Raw genomic sequence first — 21,121 nt, forward strand, 5'->3', positions numbered from 1 at the left:
TCCCTAGAAAAATGCACATAAACGTATAACTATTAATTGAGAACACATGCTATAAAAGTAATAATTTATCATGCAGGTGTGTGCCCTTGGTTTTTGCCGCAAGGTGTGGACCAGTTGCTGGGGTTTCACTGTCATTGTGATCGTTTTCACTTGGGGGAAACAGTTTGATGGACCACAAGTTCACACTCTTTTTGAGGGTCAAGACTTGCTTTTAGAGCATAGATTTGAATTGGATTTTGGGTGAAGTTAGGGTAAAGGTTAGCGTTAGTGTTGTGATGGTTAAGGTTAGGAATTTCACAATGCCAATTGGATGTCCCCACAATGAAAGAAACCTCCCGTGTGTGCGTGCGTGTGTGCGATATTGGTCACACAAGCCACAGGTGTCAAACTCAGTCCTCGAGGGCCAGTACCTTGCAAACTGTTTTCAAACTGACACACCTGATTCAAGTTATTGGGATAATATTCAACATCCCGCAAAGCTTGCTAATAAGCTAATCATTTGAATCAGGAGTGTTGGGGAGAGAAAACCGGAAAACATGTAGGATGCGGTTTTGAGGACTGGAGCTCGACGCCAATGTGGGATTGTAGTTACTTTTCCCACGCTCCACCGTGATAGGTGGCGGTAATGAGGTATTGTGGGTTGGGTGCGACTTGACACGCGCCATAAAGAAAACAAGAGCATGAATGTTCAAAGTAAGGACGCTATGCTTGAGCAATAACAACCTAAAAGGACAGGCGAAGGATGGCTGTTTGCTGAGGAAGTGCTTCAGTCACGAAAGCAAGCATGAAACGAAAGGTTAGACCATTGACCTCGCTTTACGGGCAGAAAATCAATTACTTGTGCTGCATTTCACCCTCTCACTTCTTTATCTTACAGTGCACCTCATCACATGTCCTGTTTGCTTTAAAATTGAGGGGACAATTGCTCTTTAGCTAGACCATGTTTGCTCCAACCTTGTCTGCTATCACAACGCTATGTGGTAACGATGCTACTTGTATCTCGTTTAGCTGTGGGGTTTCAAGCGTTGGGACCGTTTTGGTACACGGCGGAAGTACGTAGCGCGTTCGCCATTTTGGATGTGGCAGATATGTCCAAAATGAGCTGAACCTCCTCGAGCGAACTACACAAACCGAATGATGTCTCATCTTTATTTATCGACATAGTTACAGTTCTTGCTGCAAATACTCAAGCAAACATGGAAAACACATTTGTTTCGTGTTTTTCTGTAGCGTAATCAATTAAGGGGTGAACCTTTCTACTCAGATACACCAATTAAACATCCAGTTTCGCGTTAATTCGAATGAAAAGGATTCATTAAGTACTTTAAATAATCTGTGTTTGTCTGTCTAGCAATGCCATCGATGAATGGTGACAGAACAATTAAATTGTGTTTTTCTTTTAACCTGACATTGCAATTACTTGTCATTTGGACAATAGAACTAGTTTTGAACTCAAACACGTCTCTAATTGTTATTGTTATTTTTTATTGTTTTATTATATTTATTCTCGAGAATTCTCAGTTAAGGTTGAACAGCTTCCAATGTAAAAGCTACCTGTAAGCTACAGCCAAAGCATAAACTACTGCCAAACGATGAAAAAAAAAAAGTGCGTTCTTTGGAGTTCATGTGGCTTAGGGAACACTGAATGTTAAATGTCATTTCCCCGTGTTTATGCATGTGGCGTTTCTTACATGTAATTTAAATGCCTGCACATCCAGAATGCATCATGTGCTCTGTGTATGTAAACACTTATAAAATATTTGCACTTTTTACAGTGGACAGCAAGTGTCAAAATGCACATTTAAAAGTATTACCTATAAATGAAAATAATAAAGTCCTCAAATATATCATACATAAAATATTACCTGATTATGACTGAAATTGGTTAAGTAAACTATGCATTCAAGTAATTGCCCTATCGTGGTTACTTTAATTCAAGACACTGCTCCATTAACCCACCACAGTGATGAACTGGTCCTTATTTTGGTCTGGTGTTTCCCACTTCTCGCCTAGCCGGGGTAGACCTGGTGTGACCCTGAACAGAATATGTGGTGTGAGCATTTGTGAATTAGACGAAACACCAGGCTTGTGATTGACAGGTGCTAACATCTGGAAGACTGACAGGTGGAGGAGCCAAGGTACAACAGGCCAGAAAGCGGCAAGTTTATTTTTTATGTTTTGCCCTGTTCTTCCACACACAGAATACAGTGCTCCCTCATTTTTTGTGGTTAATGCAGACTGGAAAACCATAGTAAACCATAGTATGAATGTTGTACAATCTATATTTGGGCACAAATGTTCTTTTTCTTTTCAAACACATAGCAGAATGCTTCAATGAGTAATGAGCACTCCTCATTAACTCTGATTTTATCTGCAGCACTGAGCGCTACACCTACCCAGCCCATTCACACAATGCATTTCAACTGCTCTTAAAGGGCCATTCTCAGTTTGTGTTGTCACTATTCATTTTGCTCACACCCTACCTCCTCCCCCACACGTAAAGCTCACACCCTGAGAGTCGTGTAGATTTCTTGCCAAAACCCCTTTATATAATGCCAGATGTAGAAAAGCAGTGGTTTAGTTTTAGGCAAAGTGCCTTCATCATTTGAAAAAGATTGTGTGATAGGGCTTCAGACTGCTTCATGTTCTAAGTAAGGCCTGAGTGTGGGAGTGTTGCAGTGCATCATGCGCTGCTGTGAGGTGACGGTCATTTGGGGAAAAATAAATAAATCGAAGCACTTAGGGCACGAAAAGTGAAGCGCGAAGTAGCAAGGGTCATTCAGACCCATGTTTTGCTATTATTTGAACAGAGCCACTGTCCCAAGACGAAAGGAACCTGCGTACTCTTTGTATTCCACAGACCCTCAAGACGAGGTAAGCAAATCGTAAAACGCATGGATGGTAGTGGTCAATGATGGTCGTTTTTATACAGAAAATGTCACTATAATGAGGAGCATTACAAAAAAAAAAAAAGTTTAGGAGGGGAGATGTCACACTGATTCTGCCAATTAAACAGCAACGTTTCATTTATTATTTACAATGTATTACTGTAGAAAATGCCAGGGGCGAAATGTGAGTTTTGGGACCACACAGTCAGACATTCAATGTCCTTTTGTTATGAATACTGGGTTCCCGCGGGGACTGATTTGATAAGAGGAAAGTCTGTCAATAAAGGCAATCTATATACTCTGTATTTGCATTTTAATTTCAGTAAAAGACATGTTTCGCCTACTGCATTCACTTTGTGAACCTTTGTGAGATTGAGCGATCAAGAGATGGCTGTATACAGTATATCAGTGGTGTCAAACATAATTTTATTTTGGGCCGCATTGTAGTTATAGCTTCTGTCAGAGGGCCGGAATGACTGTGAATTCAAATAAATATTAAGCTTGTTGGTCACACATTTACCAAGATTTGAAATCAGAAGTCGGCAAAAACTGTTTAAAAGAGATTTGGGGTATAAGAAAATTGTTGTTTTTCTTCCCCCAAATTTTTAAAACTTAAAGACAACTTGCAATTTTGGTATTTTAGTCAGAAACTTGAAGTCAAATCAGCATTTCACGGGCCACAAAAAGTGAGGTGGCGGGCCGGATCTGGCCGCCGGGCCTTGACTTTGACACCTGTGCAGTATATGTTTCGTTGCCGGTTTTCATTGCAGGCGGGATTGAACAACATCATAAAGGGAGCGTGGCAGCCACACAAGGAAAAGCACGGCTCCCAATGAGACGGTTTGCTTCCTGGTTAGAAATGTCAGAACCATAAAACACAAATTTAATAAGAAATTAAATTACCAATATGCTGAATGTAATTTATATGCATATATTTGACACTTGTGCATTATTCTATCCAATCCTTTGATCTTTACATCAAAGGCATTTCACATCAAAGGCAAAGCATTGGAAGAAGACATTAGGGAGCTGAAATTTCACCCAGAGGGCGACAACATGTCGAAGTTCAACATGGAATAAACACTTAGTTATCACACAAGAAAATGACCCAAAAATTGTCAAAACCATACACAAGGGTTAACTGGAAAGTGTAAAAATACTTTTACCAGTCTTTTAAAAATATACTGGTAAAAGTGAAGTTACTAATGGAATAGTAGAAAAAGTACACATTCACCATCCATCCAAAATGCCATTTTGCATCAAAGTATACAAATTGAAATTGAAAACAGTCTATACTTTTGTCTCAGGTGGCTAATTTGCACTCAGATCTGGATCGATGTGCTATTTTGCTTTCTGCCATGCTCCAGTTGGACAAAGGTCAGTGGGCTTTCTTGTCATCAAAGTCACAAATCAAGAACTTGTACCATATACATTTGCATTACGATGTAACGATGTCTGTTTGGTATGTGCTTGTGCTTAGAACCCTTGACACATACCTCCAAAGCAGTAACCAGTGGTGCTGCCAAACCAAAACCATCCACTGGACTGGGGGGGGGGGAAGGCAAGAAACTTCCTCCAACGAGAGGTTCTCTATTAGTTCACTTTTGGATATTTAACATAGCTATGAGTTAAAATAATTAACATTAAATTTAAGTATGCAGTTTTAAAACTGCTTGTAAGAGTTTAATGTGGCAATTGTGAATGTGTTAACCGGTTTCCAGCGTTCTCCAAAGACCGTTAAAACACAGACCAATAGCCTATACCAGTGGTTGTCAAACGGGGGTACTAGCACCCCTGAGGATACTCGAAGGAACTCCACGAGGTATTCGAGATTTTACATAAAACAAACATACAAACAATAATCCTTTTAAATAATTATTGAATTAATTCATTGTTTCGGGAAAATATAAGTCCATAAAACAAATGTTGTGCTCAGTAAGGTTATTCAATTTTATTATGGTTAAAAACCAAGATTGTCCCCGTACTAGAATGGTTGGACCCAATTTGTCATGTGCCAGCTCTCGTTACCTGTCAAGTTACTGATTTATTATTGTGAACACATCGCTACTATGATCCCAAAAGAGGGCACTTAAAGTTGAATATTTTTCAGTGGACAAATATTTATTTCTAATTATTTATTTTTGAGTAGAGGTCTGACACTCAATGTTGATTACCGGTATTTTTTTTGTGGACAAAAAAAAATATTTACGTTAATTATTTATTTTTGTGAACAGATAAATATTTATTCATATAGGCCTGACATTTTCTATTGATTATTTTTTTGTGGAAAAATATGCATTAATAATTAAGTTCTTTGCAGCTCATCTTTGCACTGGACGTTTCCTGCCTAATGTGTTTATCTGTATTTGTCAAGAAAGACACTGATGGCATGTTTTTATGTTTTGTTTTGTTTTTTTAACTCAAAAATGCTTTGCACTGATTAAGGGGTACAGTACCTGGCTGAAAATGTATTTCACAGAGGGTACATCACTGAAAAAATGTTGAGAACCTTTGGCCTAGACAATATTGTTTTGATTTGTTGAAGGTGCAATTCCAATACATCATGAACATAAAAAAAAATGGAAAACAAATATTACAACAAGAATAAACTAAAGATATTTTAAAATTGTTAGTTCCTTTTCAATCACCTTGTATATCATTGAGATGACCTCATTTAGTGTAATTTACAGCTGAAACAAAGTGAAACATCTATTTTATTCCACCTACAGATCCCAGTTCTAATAAGTTTCCAAGAGCAAAATGCCCTGAAGTTTCACAATCAGAAGCAAAGAAGGATCACGCCCTGCGACAGTCTCTGTCACTTCCATCTCGGAGGGTGTCTCAACCGCTTCCAGGGTCTGCCCCTGCTCAGACCTCCATCCTTCTGTCCGTGACACAGTCTGAGTCTGCGCTCCACACGACACAGCCTTCAAGTCAACAGACCCATGTCCATACCGACTGCCAGCCAGTTAGTGAGGATGTTGAGTCTGTGCCTGTGAAAGACACTGACACCCAGAGTGAGACACATTTGAGTGTACATGCCAAAGACACGAAAATTGATCCAGGTCAGCCCTATGACTCCTTTCAAGACACACGAAGTGGAGAAGATATTAGTGCAGGCAAGATTAGGACTGTTCAGTATCTTCTGGGAGAGCTGAAGACATTGATAGCAGGAAAAGGTATGTTTTCATTGTCTATATATTTTTGTTGTATGTTTTAAGGCCATTAAGCCACTCACCATATACTTAAACGTTTCCTCACTCACTTTCCTCACTTCTTCAATATGTCGTCACTTTGTCAGAAGAAAACTCAAATTGGTTCTCACAAAAACAGCCGTAGCGGAACACACACACAATACAATAGGCCTGAAAAGTTAATCATACTATATATAACAAGGGAACAATGTAACGGAATGTTATTGGTGATTCTCAGACAGAGGTACAAGGACTCCCTCTCGTAGCAGAATATTTTAATCACTGAAATAAATGGTCAAACAGTGAATTATTCCTCCATTATCTTCCGCTTATCCGGGGTCTGGTCGCGGGGGCAGCAGTCTCAGCAGGGAAGCCCAAATTTCCCTTTCCCTGGCCATTTCATCCAGGGGGTATCCCCAGGCGTTCCCAGGTCAGCCAACAGACCCAGGACAGTGATTTATTTATTTATTTTTTTCAAGTCAGCATTGGACATTCGTTTATTTGCATGGTGTCTGTGTATTCTGTAGTTCTATCGAGCCAGCATAGCACATGTATATTTTTTTGTCTTCATTTGCTGGTGTTTTTGGTTGCACAGGCAGTATTGCAGAGAAGCTGCTCAGTCATCTAGAGATGACCATGACCTCTCTGCAGTTAAACTCCAAAGATTCAGAGCAATCTGCAGACCTGCTGGCTCTGCACCAAATGAACGCTCAGCTTCAAAGGTATATGGCACATGGTTAGAGGTGATTCCAGCAAAGACCACTTGCAAGTTAATGCATGTCCTTATTCCAGACGAGTGGCATTTCTGAACGAACAGTTAATGGAGAAAGAGAGACAACAAACTACTGAAACACTGTATAACTCGCAAGGTAAACCATTTATGTTTGTGTGTCTGCCCATTTTAATTCACATTATTGCCAATTTAAACAAATCCATCCAGGGCTTTTTGGACTGAATTTTGTATTGTCTTCAGGCAATAAATAGTACTTCACAATAATTCTTTATGCTTTGGCTATTTGGATGACACCTGAGAGGTTTTGGATTGGAAAAAAAAATCTTTTATTTACAAGAGAAATACTGTATGTTTCATCTTTAGTGCTGAGTCTGCCAGACGATCTTGCTGCTGCTCAATCCCAAATGCAGGAGCTTCAAGTCACTCTTGCTGAAGTGCGGAAGTCTCTTCTGGAAACAAAGAAAAAGTTGCACGACAGCGAGGCAGAGTGCGCGCTGATGAAATCAGGTTAAATCTTGTGGCTCTGATTTTTTGACCTGCATTTTGGATTAGCAACATTTGACATTGTTAAGGCAAATATGATTGTAAACAACCAGAATCCTGTTTTGGGAATTGTAAATCATCAACAGAATATTTCAAAAATATTTTCATTATACGATATTGTATGTAGTGATTTCAAAATAGTGGCCCCGTAGGCAAATCAACAACACTACGGTGCGTTTTTACATCCAGATTTGGAGGCCGCGAGGACCAAACTTAAACATACTGAACAAGTAAAGAACGAACTGGCCTCACTTGCTCAGCAAAGATTGGAACAGATGGAAAACCTCAAGAGGTGGGTCTTTGGTGTCTAACCAAGTTTGCTATTTAAATTGTTTCCGAAGGTTAAATTATCATCCTCCGTTTCAGGACTATTAAGAGTGGCAACATATCAGAGTGTAACACCATTGTTGACCTTTCGATGCCTGACACAGTGCTCAAGGAGCAATATGAAGATCAAAATAGTGCCACTGCACGCATCTCTAAATACCTGATGACTCTGGGCCAACCGGAGGGCTCATACATTGGTGGTAATGTACACATAGCTTCAGAAAGGCGAGAGAAAACACAAGATGAAGCAAAAATGACCTTCCTAGAACAAACACCATTTCTTCCATACCATCTTAACCAAACACACAGTGAAATTTTTGCAGTTCGGTTCGAGCAACAGAAGGGAAAAGAGTGTCAGCAACTGTTTGACTCATTCCTTTCTGAGGGAAAAGTGGACACTCTGTCACCTGACTGTAGTATGAGGTCAGTGTCGACGTTTGACACCAGAGATGAAGCTGCGTTCCGAGACGGACTGGCAGCACTAGATGCCAGCATAGCCAGTCTGCAGAAAACAATCAAACAGGACTTAGGGAGTTGATTTGACTTTGATGACAGAGCTGTCCAAGTAAGAATTTGACTCCTGCTTAGTATTTTTGCGAATGTGAGTGTGAACGATTTTCTCTTACTTCACTTTGGTTATAATCCTTTTTATTAGACATAACATTACTAATAAAAACGTTTTAATTTACTCTGTGGCTTTGGCTCAGTTCACTATCAGTGGGCACTCGATTTACCTGTACAGTCCAATGAGATTCATTGATTTTTTTTAATTTTATTTTTTATTCTTGATAAAGTTGGTGAGAATTTTGAGAGGTAAGGAACAAAAAAAGTTTGCAATATACAGTTAACCTTGCTTTTAGCAAATCACATGTAACTAGAGAATGAAATTAACTCAAGAATGCGGGTCCCGTTCAGTTCAGATGAAAATACCAGTATTTTTTACAGCCCTACAATAAATGACGGATTAAAGTAAAACAGAAAAAATCCTGTCAAATGGTATCGTCCCTAACACTTGCAGCACAAAGTAGCTACGGAGTGTATTTCCAGTAAAATCGGGATGTAGCCATTACAGATTACAACACTAACCTTGACAAGGTGACTGGCTGCAGTGCTCAGTTAGAAAACTGCAGAAGGTTTACAGTAATAGCAAAGGAGGCAAATACGCAGGACTCCACGTGGTTATTATTTTCTTTTGGCAAACAAAGGCCCTTAACCTAAAATTTTAGGTTTAAATTTTCACTAAACAAAAAAAGGTTAAGAATGGAAAAAATAACTATTTGGTAACGGTTGTCATTAAAAATTTGGTTGCATTTTTTGAAATGTTAGGAGCAAAATGCCACCTTTTATGGGCAGTGTGGAGCCCTGAATATCTGCTTGGCACACCCACAAATTCTTTGGTCAATGCAGTAGTGTAGTGACAGGCAGAAAATGCTAGTTGTTCTCCATTAGCTGACAGGAGGCCTGCTTAACCTATGCAGCTGTCTAGTCAAACTGAAAAAAAATGTATCATACCAAGTACATTTGTCAGTAAATTGAGAAAAGATTTTCTCTAAAAAAAAAAAAAAAAGAATGCTGTAACTTTTTTCTGATGCAAAATATGCACCTACAGTATGCTCAATAAGGGTCGAGAAACGTATGCAACCAAGTCAGATGACACACCAAAAGCACATTGCCTATGTCCCAAAATGTGAGCATTATCATAAACATTTTTCATGTGACATTTTAGTGAAATGACATAAACTGTGAGGAAGAAACCAAGGCCTTGGGCCTATACATCCTGGCACAAATGCATGGCACCTTGCATGTTTTGAAAGGACTTCTGTCCAATGTGGCCTCTGTCAGACAACTCCTCTGCTGTGTCTCCAAAACCATGATAATGTCCATAAAGTAGGAAATCGCTGCAATCAGCTCCCAATAGGCTCCCCAACTCTGACCAATGGGACACGCAGTCATTGGCGCTATCAGTCAGATGCAGTGAGCCGCACATGTCAGCTGAGTTGCGCTGACTGTATGGCAAGCCTCTGTGCTGCCAAGACAGCCGTGTGGAAATTTCATCACAGGCTGGAATTCGTTTCATCGATTCATCGCCATCGGAGACGGGGGCATGGGCGCTGTCAGTGATGGTAGCAAAATCTGGTCAGAGGGGGGAAAAAGTTGTAATCCATTTACGTGACGTACATGACCTAAAATGTAGTAACGCAGACACTTCTTGGAAGATTAACATAGAAGAATCTGGTGTGGGGCTGCAGAAACCATATTATGTTTGGCTAAGGAGAAGAAGGAAACACTTCTTTCACATTTTCTGGCTCTCTGTGCTGTCTGGTGCCGAATGGCTCACGAGTAGCATAATGATTTTCTTTGTTCACGCTTGATTCATCGTTATTGTAATAGTAAAATTTACTTATTGTATTTGTTTGGTGGTCAGCCATGGGATTTTTCTCATTATAAAATATGCATGTGCAATACAAGTCTGCATCCCATACTACAAAATGCATCTGGTTAGATGGTCAACTCACTTGCACAGCTGGATTCCATGCCGTCGTCGAGTTCAGAATGCTGCATGTGCAGTAATACTTCTGTAATACAGCAGATATTTTCTACATTTTGAGGGAAAACAAATGTTCACCTCTGCTTCTAATAAAAGTACAGGGAGTCATTTATACCTCTCCTTGCCTTCTTCAATTGACCAGTCTCAAAAGTAGACTGCAGCCTTTTCCTACAGAGCAGACCAGGTTCACTGACAGAACCGTTCCCATTGCTCTGGAGCTCACCGAGCTGCAGCCGATGCTGTTGTAAGTTGGCCATGAGGCGGAGGCAGTCGTTGGAGCCTTGAGTGCGTGCAAGGTCAGCTGCAGTCTGCCCGCTGGTGTTCCTTAAGCTGCACGGTGAGTGAAGACAAGTTAATCAAAAAGCAAAATACCACACAGGCATGTGTAATAACTGATTCACATTTACTGGAAAAAAAAACCTACTAGACCACTTCAAATTTTCCTTGGTCCAGCATATTTACACATTGAATGTGGAATTTGGTGGGAGATGTGTGGTAATCTAGTATGCTTCAAATAAGCCTGCAAGCTGATAAATTTGTTTTTGGTCTTGTATCAGTTTTGTTACTTGAATTATGAGCGACCTTCTGGTGCGCTACGATTTGATTGTAGTGGGAAAAAGATGCAAGGAAACAGTCCTTCCTGATGCATTGGGATAAACAGTCAAACACACAAATACAAAATGAAAATACGAAGTAAGAAGCATTGGGAAGAAGCTCTCACCGAAATAATGAAGCTCGATCACGGAATGCATTAAACTCCTAAATAAACGTAACACTGTAGGAGATTTTTATTCACGTGTTAAACCTTAGAATGACTAGCGTCCCAGAATAGATCGAGTTCAACCTGTTTGCATGATCGGTACAAAGTTACGCTGCAGTGGTCCTAAGCTCTGTTACTTACTGCAGTTTAGCACCCGCTATCAGCAAGACTTGAATGCACTCCATGGAAGCTGCCCTGGCAGCCTTGTGTATGGGAGCCTCGCCTACCAAATCCTGAAAACACAAATACAATGTAGAAATATTAAATCCCTTCAGAAATTTAATGTGAATGTAGAGAGAAAGAGCATATTATCATTTGCATTATGCACCCTAATCTGTTAAAGTAAATGCTCAAAAAGCTTTCCATAGTAGTCGTATTGTCGTTCACATTTACACTAAAATGACTGCTCACCTGTCGGTTGACATCTGCACCAGCCTGCGATAGCCACAAAACACAGCGAGGGTGCCCGCCAAGTGCAGCTGTGTGTGTTGGGGTCTGGTTGAAGCGACTGGATATCATGTTCACGTCGCAGCCCATCTGCACCAAGCGTATCACACACTCCAACTGCATGTAACCAGGAAAACTCTCAAATGAGATGCTGCAAAATTTTTGTTTGTATACGTAGGTAGGAGGGGTGTCAGGGAGGAGGCTAAGTACACCCTGGGCTGGTTGCCAGTCAATCACGGGGCACATATACACAAAGAGGCATTAATATATACGGACAAAGTATTCTTCAGTTAACCTAACATGCATGTTTTGTAAAGACGGACGAAATTGTTGTACCAGAGAAAGCGGCAGAAAGGCCAGAGCCAAGATTTGATTGATCCAAAACCTCAGAACAATTCAGAATTAACAATTGAAAACAAACAAACAAAAAATAAAACTGCCAACCAATATGTACTTTATAATTTGCACGGTGTATCGTTGCTGTTCAGATAAAATTATCGTGAATCAAGTTCGACGTTGTATGTGTCCTGTGTATTATAAAGCAGGGAAAATTGGTTATTAATACATGTTACACTGTATGTAACATTATTACTTATTTTGCACATTTATTGTAGTAACTTATGCATCTCAAACTCACTTTATCTTGGGCCACATTATTGTTACAGTATTATGCTTTCCCTAGAGCAGTTGTTCTCAAATGGAAGTGTGTGAAATCCGTGGGTATTTGAAGGCACTCCAGAGGATAAAACGTGAGATTTTAACAAGGTTTCCGCAGGTATCAAATCTAATTTAGTGCTTTTTAATGGCGTGACAGGACAGAAAGAATATCTTTTCAGATTGATGCATATTAATTGGAACGTGGAGCAACTTATTGCTCAACTATTTACTATTACTTTGCAAAACCTTATGGTCATTTTGTTTAGTTTAGCATGGTTATGCGTTGTCCTTATGCACACAATTCGCAAATCAGATTTTCTATCTTCTGGAGCTGCGCAGTAAAATACATCTAAACATGCCACTACAAATGTGGCTTTCGTGTTTATTTGACACAGATTACTGTTCGATTGGTTAACATGAGTGTTTTGAGAACCACTGTGAAAGAGGATTATTGTGATTGTGAAAGTCTATGAACGTATAATCACACTACAAATTTATAGTTACCTTATTTTGAAATCGTAAGTCAGGGAAAATGTGTTCATATCATGAATGCACATTGTTCAAGTAAATAAACAGACGAAGCATACTGAACTTTCCGGGTGCCTTCGCGCCTTGCGACGTTATTGGCTCTGGGTTTCTCCACAGCCAATCAGAGCCCAGGCTTTTTTTTTCTCTGTCACACAACTTTATTGCGCACACAAACTTGCTCGCCAGTCGCGTTCGACGCTCAAACGACAAAACATTTTCACTCTGTTGCTGTAGGACCGATCACTGCCGTTTCCCTCATATTATTAACATATAAAAAAAACAAAGGAATCACAAAAAGTCGAGAATAAAATTGTAAACGATACTTTTTTTCTTCTCTTGAACATCGTGTGCGTGAAAACGCCGACACAATATACTAATACTCTTCTACCACGGACTTTGAAGTTTATCCCTACCTGTCCACATCGGGCAGCCCAGTGAATAGGAGTCCAACCGTAGCAAGAGTCCTCGGTTGTTAAATCAGCGTGATGCATCTGGTACAGTGACAGTAAAGCTCCAACATCACCATCCCGACAAGCGCGGTGGATAGGGAACATCCTTGTGAACGCCTCATCGTTGTTGGGAAAGTCTAGTTCTACAGACATGAGTAGAGTTTGAACGCTCTCTGAAGTTCTTCCTGGTCAAACGAAGCCGTCGACGCACGTTTCAAAAATTAATTCAAACACAAAGGAAGTCTAGATAAGCTTCTCGACTCGGTTGGAATACAACAAAACCCGGATAGGATCTTTTTGCGGACGGGATTGGTCAATAGAAGTCAGTTGGAGGGAAAACCAGGAAATGAGAAATTTTCAGACGGGTAATTTTATTAATCGGGCAGTGCGTTACGAACCTACACTTATTTGTACGTCGGGATAAGGTACAAAGATTCTTTTAAGTCTTGTTATAGTTTGTTTTGAAATAAGAAAACACGTATTATGTTCTGTCGTTCCTTTGCAGGAATCATTAAACTTGACAAAACCGAAGATAAAACCTAGCATAGCATGTCTTCGTCATTTGGCGGGCCGCCGCATCTCTTGAGTGATGGTGCTATGGTAAACTAATCCCAAAATTCATAAACACTTTACCTTTTGTCTGAATATTAATTATTACTCCCTCACTTGCTTCTAATTTCGATAGGCCATGATAAAATGTACGCCTGGAACTGGTCAAGTGTCATAAATGTACTGTAAAATAATAGGCCCATGGCTATGTCTATCGTTTTCTCTTCAGGATGGGTTTTTTCAAGTGAGAAAAAAAGACTTGGAAAAGTTAACCACAGAGGTCATGCAGTTAAAGGAGTTTCTGCCCCGAGTTGTAAACAGTGATTTGATTGACATGCACCTCAAGACCAGAGTAGCAAAAACAAGTAAGCCATAACGAACCTAAATAGAGCATGCACATTTTTAGAACTATACATATTTCCAATTTATGTACCACAGATACTCTATTTACACATAAGTCCATTCAGATAGGCTCCTTCCATTACATCAATATGACCCTAAATCCAATCAGTGGTGTAAAACCGATTATTTTCATGGATGCCATGGCACATAAAAAAAAAAAAAAAACACAAATGACTGAATGAATAAATAAACAAAAAAGAAAAAATTTGACCATGTTGTAGTGTCCTCGAGTAAGATATTAAACCCGCAATCATGGTATTGTGGTAACCCTGAGTATCAGTAGGTGAATGATGAGTAAATATACTCTACCTTGTAGGTAGAAAAGTTATTTTCAAGCAATGAAGGCCCTTTTCAGATATGTATTTGTTCCTGAATTTATGTCGGCAATGTATAGTGGCAGGGACACCTAATATACGCACTTAGATTGGATGGTAGAATGTACAATCAAGCTGTTGCCATTTGTACAAGAGAATACGTCATAGCATTCTGCCTGTGTTTCACCTTTGTGTTCAATGAAACAAACACATTTTTCACAAGCAAGTCGGTTTGTGAGTGAAGAAAAGGTCGTTCTGCGTCCATTTATCTTTTGTATACAACTTGATTGGTGGTGTGCTGTGAGATTTCTTGATGTAAAATGGGGGCCTTAGCTCAATAGATGTTGGTAAGTACTAATGTAGATTTGAATGTAGAAGAGCAGCTTTGGCTGTGCTGTTAAATGCGGGTTAGAGTTACAAAATGGTTTTATCTTAATAACCCAGCCGTTTCTTTACTCTTCATTTATTGTATGGGTGTTATAAAACTGACATATAAATGATTGTTGATGTGAACAAAATTAATTTTGGTCTAATTCTTCCATGTGTTCTTCAAATGTGCTTATCTGTGAATAGTGAAAGAGCATTTTACACAAGAACAGGAGAATTTACAGCAGGAGTGTCTTCATCTTCAGTCCAGACTGGAGGTGTTGCAAGGTGAATGTCAAAAGGAGAGAGAGGTGAGACAGAGAGGTCTTGGATCTGGAATTTTTTTATTTTTTTTTTGGTTTGTTTTGACAACAATTTCATCTTCCTGAGGTCCAATACAACATACATGCACCGATTTGCTTTTAAAAATGTAACAGTATTAAAATTTGGTTAACTTTGTCAGAAAGCTTTTCATTTGATAATGTTTTTAAGGTGACCTCATTTTGTCATATATGTTTTTTTTCCACATTTTTTTAGCATGCAGGTGCAGATTCGTACAATACTTCAAACTATAGCCAAAGTAAAAAAATAAAAAATAATTCAGCTGGAGAATGGAGAGCCTTGCACAGATAAAAGACAATTTATTGCATTTTCATTAATATTGTAAAATAGTTGACTGTTATATCTATTTGACTCATGGCATCTGAGTTTTTTGTGACGCAGACATGCATGGTTCAAACTAAATTGCGTAATCCTTGTTTTTTATGTTAGGGATCAGTGACGTGCAGTCAGGGGAGGCAGGAGAGGCATAGACTCACCTATCAATCTTGAAAAGAAAAAAAAGGGTTAATTATAAAATAAATATGAATATTTGTTGGCTGGTACGGACTTATTTTTTATTTGAAATCACAATTAAAATAGGTTTGAATCATTAAGTGTGGCTAAACATCTGCAAATCCTGTTCAAACTTAGGAAGGAGAAATGCCATGAGGCAACACCTTGCTATGCTGCTCAGTAGATGCTACACTCCCTCACAAACTAAGCAAATCTAGCTGTCTTTCGTGAGCCCTCTGTTTATTGCAGATAAAATGCTTTCAAACACTGGTTATATGTACTGTCTTTCCGGAATCATAACGATGTATGGAATGTCTTTCTGTCATATGTTAAGATGTGCGGCTCAATCATAAAACCTCAGTAAAAAGTCACTGGTTGCGGGAATCAGTACACTGGACCCATGGCAAAGTGTGATTGTGAGCCCAGATTCTTGTAGTGCCGCCTTCACAACGATCATCTTTTCATTCTTTTTTTATATTGAATTCACCATCCGCTTTATCAAAATGGAAAATTACAATAACAAGGTGAGAAAAATCGCGAATCTGGACTTTCATTCAAAACAATAAGTAATATAGGAAGACAGAACACCAGCGCTGAGAGGAATATTTCAGACCACAGGAAAGAATGTTACTTGACTTTTTCAAATGGAGTGGTATACCCTAAAAAGCTGGCTGACAAAGCGCCATTTCTGCTTTTCCTTATTTCCTTTTCCATCAAGTCGTGAAAGTGTCTAGACTCAAATGGGATATTTTGACCTGAAAAATTTACAGCGAAGCATCAGTCGACATGAGCAGTCGACCACTCGCATCCAAAGCCAGACACTTTATTACGAAAAACTTTTGGGATCTCAAAGATCCAACAATAAAGACTTAACATCACCACCCACAATGCTAAGGTAATGGAGAGCCCATCCATCCAGCTATCCATTATCTTCCGCTAATCCGGGGTCGGGTCGCGGAGGCGGCAGCCTCAGCAGGCCCGCAGGCCGATTCTGCCCTGTGAACGAGTTTATTCCGGCCTGTGAAATGATTTTGTAATGTTCAGTATAAAAACAAGCTGCTGATGTTTTTTTTTCAATCAATGAAAATGATTAATAGTAATATGAATGTTTTATGATTCATAGTGATGTTGTGCTTTTACTAATTTGGAGAGTATCTAAAAACAATCACAAATATGAAGTTGTTGTTTTAAAGTTACATAAATAGATTTGGGGGGGGGGGGGGGGGGGGGTAAAAAATAATACTTTGACCATTTCTGAGTTCCATTAGTCTTAGACACACGGCATGGCCCTCCCTGACAGACGTACTCTCTGACTCTGTGATCGAAACTGAACAATATTGTTTTTGTGAATGAAATATTTTTTCATGAATTTCTTTCATTTGAATATATTTTGAATCGCTGCAACTCTTGGGCCTCTACTCCAATACCAAATCTGCTGACGTGATAACTGTCATTTATTCAGCAGGTGTTTTTGTCTATTTTATTTCTTCAGGAGAAATTACTGTTACGTGAGCAGCTGTGGCAGAGTAGAGCTGAGTTGCAGCAACAGGTTGATTATTGCTTCAGTCTGGGTTCTGCAGTCTGTAGCCTACTGTGGAACAGCTCTACAAGAGAAGACATGGTTAAACAGTGGCTCGCTGATGTGAGACTTCTCTGTGTGTGACTTGATGTGATGTTGTGCAGCGGATCCCCACTATTCACTGGGAACAGGGACATCCCCGACCCCAAAAGTAAAAGCATAAGTAATTGGCATTCCGCTATTGCAATTACGAATAGGTGCCACAAGATGGTGTCAAAGCATTATTCGGTCATGCTTTGTGTAGTATAAATCTGGTTTGCCAGTTTGTCTTGCCAGAACAAGATTAGAAATGATCAAAAAGGAATAAATAGGAGTCATAAATTGGGGGCGCAGGGTGGTTAGTTTTCAAAAGATTATTTCATAAAACACTTTTACCATATACAGTCTGACAAAAATGCAAAATCAAATTCTCCAGTTGCCCGTTATTTTGCCAATCTTTGGTTTATTTTTTTTTTTCCTGTCCCCTTTTCTTAATAACAGTGGTACATGCTCAATCCAAGTGGCCTGAAAAGTGTGTGCAGAAAAAAGAAAAGTCAAACTTGTGAATTGCAGACTAAATCTGTGGGGGGGTTCACTACACTAGCATTTGTGTCCAATGTGTGCTCAATTCTTGTGGAGTAGGGAAGCCTGGCGGTCTTTCTAGCAATAGCTACTCAGACTCTAGAGAACTTTGTGAGGACTCTGGGTGAAGATGTGGAGAGTCGAACTGAGGACTACAACATCAAAGTGTGCCGTTTTGTTTTGCCGATAGCTGGAACAATTGCTAGTAAGAAGCAGTCATTAACACAATTAATTAAAAAAAAAATCTATTCATGATACTAAATGCGTTGTAACTCCTTTTTGCTTCCTACCCCTCAGACATAGCGGCTGTAACCAGTGGGCGGGACTTCTTGTCCAGCTCAGCACATGATCTGTTGGACACACTCATAAAGCTCTTAGAGCTAATGAAGCCTGATGAATTCCCAAAACTCAAAAAGTACGTACAAAACCTCGTATTGAATGTAATGAAAAAGTTGCAAGTGAACACCAGACCACATATTTGCCAAGTTTTACCAACAGTTTGCTGTATGTTTGTAGCTAGGAGATTCTGTTTGATTCCTTGGGGCAAATATTCTTTTTAGTGAATTTCTCACTCACAGTTGTCTTTCACTCGCAAGATAGCCACAAAGACAGAGGATCTAGTTTATAAAAGCAATCATTTTGCCAACCTTTTTGAGTTCTCAATTCACAAAAATGTGAAAAGCAACTAATTTATGCTAAAAACCAGACAACACAAGTGGAATCATGTTGACATTGTGTCTATAAATCTAAGATGTGCCATCTGGATTCATGATTTGGCCTACTTCCTTGATGAGATCATAAAAATGAGAGAATTTTTTTTTCACTTGTCAAATGTTTGATTCTCTGCATTTATGGTGTCGTGTTTGTGTATATGCTTATTTCTGCTGTAGGTTGGTGCTAATGGGCCTTTATAATGCCAGTATCAGTCTGAAGGGGCTAAAGCACATGATTGAGAACCCAGTACTGCTGCCTCTTATTCGGACTCTGCTTGAAGGTAAATAGTCAGAGGCAAGAAAACTTACACATGTGCATCAAACGTTCCACTGAATAAGATAATATCAAATATGCTATCTAAAACGGTCCCGTTTAATTTCACTGTCTTGCACAGATATCATACCATATTTCTACATTTTTTATGAATTTGCTGTTGTGATTTCATGATGTAAAGCCACTTGGTGGTGCTGTCACCTCAATTTGAACACATGCTGTTAAAGTCGTCTCCATTTTGTATACTGCTCATATCCTCAGATTCTACCCTCTGAGTTTGGCTAAGGAGCAGTATGCACGTTGTGTGATATACAGTGGGCCCCCGTGTTACGAACTTAATCCGTTCAGCGGCTACGCTCGTAACTCGAACTGCTCGTATGGCGGGCAATCCAAACCTATGTTAATTCGTGAATGCGTGCAACGCGTGCAAAAACCTTAGGTAAAAACATCACGACTTTATACACATATTAAAAATGAGTAACATAACCTACTGTACAGTTAAATTAAATAACATCAATATACAATACAAAGGAAAAATGACATTTACCTTTGGGGCGACGTGACTTGAGCTGGGTGGAGGCGGAGGGGAGCAGAGACCAACCCGCAGAATTTATTGATTTATTTTCTCAAACGGGAACTTTTCTCAAACTAAAACATATCACCGGCGATTTCCTTCTCTTTAATCCATAATAGAAGAAGCCTCTCCATTTTGTTGTTAACCGAGGTCCGTCCCCTGGCAAGGAAATTCTTGCCCTTAGAAGATTGCCGAGCGGCTCCGTCCGTACTCACGAGCAAGGTTAACTATGCACGCGCCTCCTTCGTATTTTTTTATTATCTCCTGCTTGGTTTCTATTGTCATCATCCTCTTACGTCTTCCTTTACCGCCACTTGCAATTTTAGAAGCCATGTCTAACAGATAAAGTTTGCAAAGTCTTCACAACATTCCTTCCTTCCGTTTTTCACTCATTTTCTCTCCTTCCTTCCGTCCCGACCAGCTGTGCCATCAAGCTAGATAAAGGCGTTCGGCCAATAGCATATCGGCATTTCTGTGATTGACGTGACTCCGGCCAATAGCATCTCCGTGAGTGAGACCGAGACTGTGACCTTAATCGACCAATAGCATATCGGCATCTCCGTGACTGACTCTGTGACTGACACCGTGACTGAGACAGTGACGGTGACATTGTAAGCGCAATAGCGTTCAACGTTGCCGTGACAAGCACCAGCTACTGATTATGTTGACGTAACAAAGTGAAAATATATGAACGAATACAATGGCCGGCATGCCGGATTGTTCGTAAGATGAAAGGTTTGTGCGTAAGTGGGGGACAAAAAACTCTGCGGTCCACGCTTGTAAGTCGAAATGTTCGTAAAAGAGGGTGTTCGTAAACCGGGGGCCGACTGTAATTGTTTTCTAATCACTCATGTACAAACATCCACAACTATGGGCATCTTAGCCTCTTACATCAACCCCTTATCTGTGTTTGTTTGATTCTTTGTTTTAGAAGCTGACGAAAACGCAAATAAATGTGATGAGAAACTTGTAGCTCAATACTGGCATTTCCGTGTTGACTATTGTCATCAAAATTAAAGGAGCGATCAACCAATTAATTTGGCTTACATTGCTTTGTCTCCGTAACAGACAGATCCTGGGAAGTGTGCCTCCACTCAATGCGTCTCTTGCAGTCAGTACTACTGGAAGATGTAGCGCTGCCTCGCCTTTGCACCGCGCTGTTGAATTCTGACCTCAAGGCCCGTATTAGCCTTTTCACCTCCAGTGTTCAGCCTAGCTTGAGACAGTTAGCTCAGCAGATCTTGGTGGACCTCCAGATGCTCAACCAGGTAACGCATTCCAAAATAGTGCGATTGGTTTCGGTTGCGGTTATGAGTTAATTTAAGTGACACTTTAATTGTATTGATGATAAGGTTCAAAAGCATAGTTTGTACTCTATAAAATACTAACCCCTTAAGCGCTGAAGTAGCAAACTTGCATTAACATTTTCACAAGTCTATGTTTCTAAGGCATTTCGATGGTTTACTTGTTGCCGTTCAAACACTTTATGTACCAGGAGTAGATGACAATGCAATAAGGCAGAGTGACAACCTCACAGCAAATGTGTGTGAACCAAAACAATTTTTTTGTTTCCAGGTTCAAGGATGCAAACAGAAGAAACAGTGATATATGCCTTTCAGTGTTTTCGCTCCTGTTTTTCTTTGAAATCCTGTTTTCCTCTATTTGGGTTCCCCTCATTTGTTCTTGTTTGGTTAGAGTCAAGGTACAGAGTATTACCCCAAGCAGTTGGATGCATATATGTTTATATGAATCTTTAAAGAAAGCCTTCCTATTTGAAGAACCGGAACGGTTTCATATATCTGTATCATATATGAGTTGTTTGTAAAGAACATTAAAGGGGCAGTTTGTCCTGGTTTCATTATGCTGAATTTTCATAATTAC

The 21,121-nt window shown here is 39.7% G+C and overlaps 3 protein-coding genes across 9 annotated transcripts; 2 read left to right on the plus strand and 1 right to left on the minus strand.

The window, feature by feature from the left end:
* The first annotated feature begins 651 nt into the window (after positions 1 to 651).
* Positions 652 to 8,392, plus strand: ccdc14 (coiled-coil domain containing 14). Of its 6 annotated transcripts, none has more exons than XM_088407950.1 (11): positions 652 to 796; positions 2,100 to 2,158; positions 2,811 to 2,874; positions 4,196 to 4,265; positions 4,369 to 4,473; positions 5,618 to 6,067; positions 6,678 to 6,804; positions 6,875 to 6,951; positions 7,179 to 7,322; positions 7,548 to 7,650; positions 7,725 to 8,390. In XM_088407950.1, exons 1-11 carry the CDS (start codon positions 785 to 787, stop codon positions 8,221 to 8,223), a joined length of 1,710 nt encoding a protein of 569 aa, XP_088264076.1. In that variant the 5' UTR covers positions 652 to 784; the 3' UTR covers positions 8,224 to 8,390. The 6 variants fall into 6 exon arrangements, with proteins under 6 accessions (XP_088264076.1, XP_088264078.1, XP_088264077.1 ...); XM_088407953.1 differs by having other exon boundaries at positions 687 to 796; positions 2,014 to 2,158; XM_088407954.1 differs by having other exon boundaries at positions 687 to 796; positions 2,100 to 2,138.
* Positions 8,317 to 13,728, minus strand: LOC148427504 (ankyrin repeat domain-containing protein 10-like). The gene is made up of 7 exons (XM_088407958.1): positions 13,708 to 13,728; positions 13,039 to 13,217; positions 11,405 to 11,557; positions 11,135 to 11,226; positions 10,349 to 10,563; positions 10,202 to 10,261; positions 8,317 to 9,818 (listed from the first exon to the last, which is right to left on the minus strand). The coding sequence occupies exons 2-7, from the start codon at positions 13,177 to 13,179 to the stop codon at positions 9,454 to 9,456; spliced, it is 1,026 nt and encodes a 341-aa protein (XP_088264084.1). The 5' UTR covers positions 13,180 to 13,217; positions 13,708 to 13,728; the 3' UTR covers positions 8,317 to 9,453.
* On the plus strand, positions 13,350 to 21,092 carry hsf2bp (heat shock transcription factor 2 binding protein). 2 transcript variants are annotated; one of them, XM_088407956.1, is made up of 10 exons: positions 13,388 to 13,499; positions 13,580 to 13,674; positions 13,853 to 13,988; positions 14,913 to 15,016; positions 17,032 to 17,181; positions 17,740 to 17,884; positions 17,977 to 18,094; positions 18,570 to 18,673; positions 20,309 to 20,508; positions 20,816 to 21,090. In XM_088407956.1, exons 2-10 carry the CDS (start codon positions 13,624 to 13,626, stop codon positions 20,843 to 20,845), a joined length of 1,038 nt encoding a protein of 345 aa, XP_088264082.1. In that variant the 5' UTR covers positions 13,388 to 13,499; positions 13,580 to 13,623; the 3' UTR covers positions 20,846 to 21,090. The 2 variants fall into 2 exon arrangements, with proteins under 2 accessions (XP_088264083.1, XP_088264082.1); XM_088407957.1 differs by lacking the exon at positions 17,032 to 17,181 and having other exon boundaries at positions 13,350 to 13,499; positions 20,816 to 21,092.
* The last annotated feature ends 29 nt before the right edge of the window (positions 21,093 to 21,121 follow it).

This window comes from Hippichthys cyanospilos, chromosome 2 (assembly GCF_059441005.1).
Source record: "Hippichthys cyanospilos isolate Australia breed blue-spotted pipefish chromosome 2, RoL_Hcya_1.0, whole genome shotgun sequence".
Taxonomy (NCBI): Eukaryota; Metazoa; Chordata; class Actinopteri; order Syngnathiformes; family Syngnathidae; genus Hippichthys; species Hippichthys cyanospilos.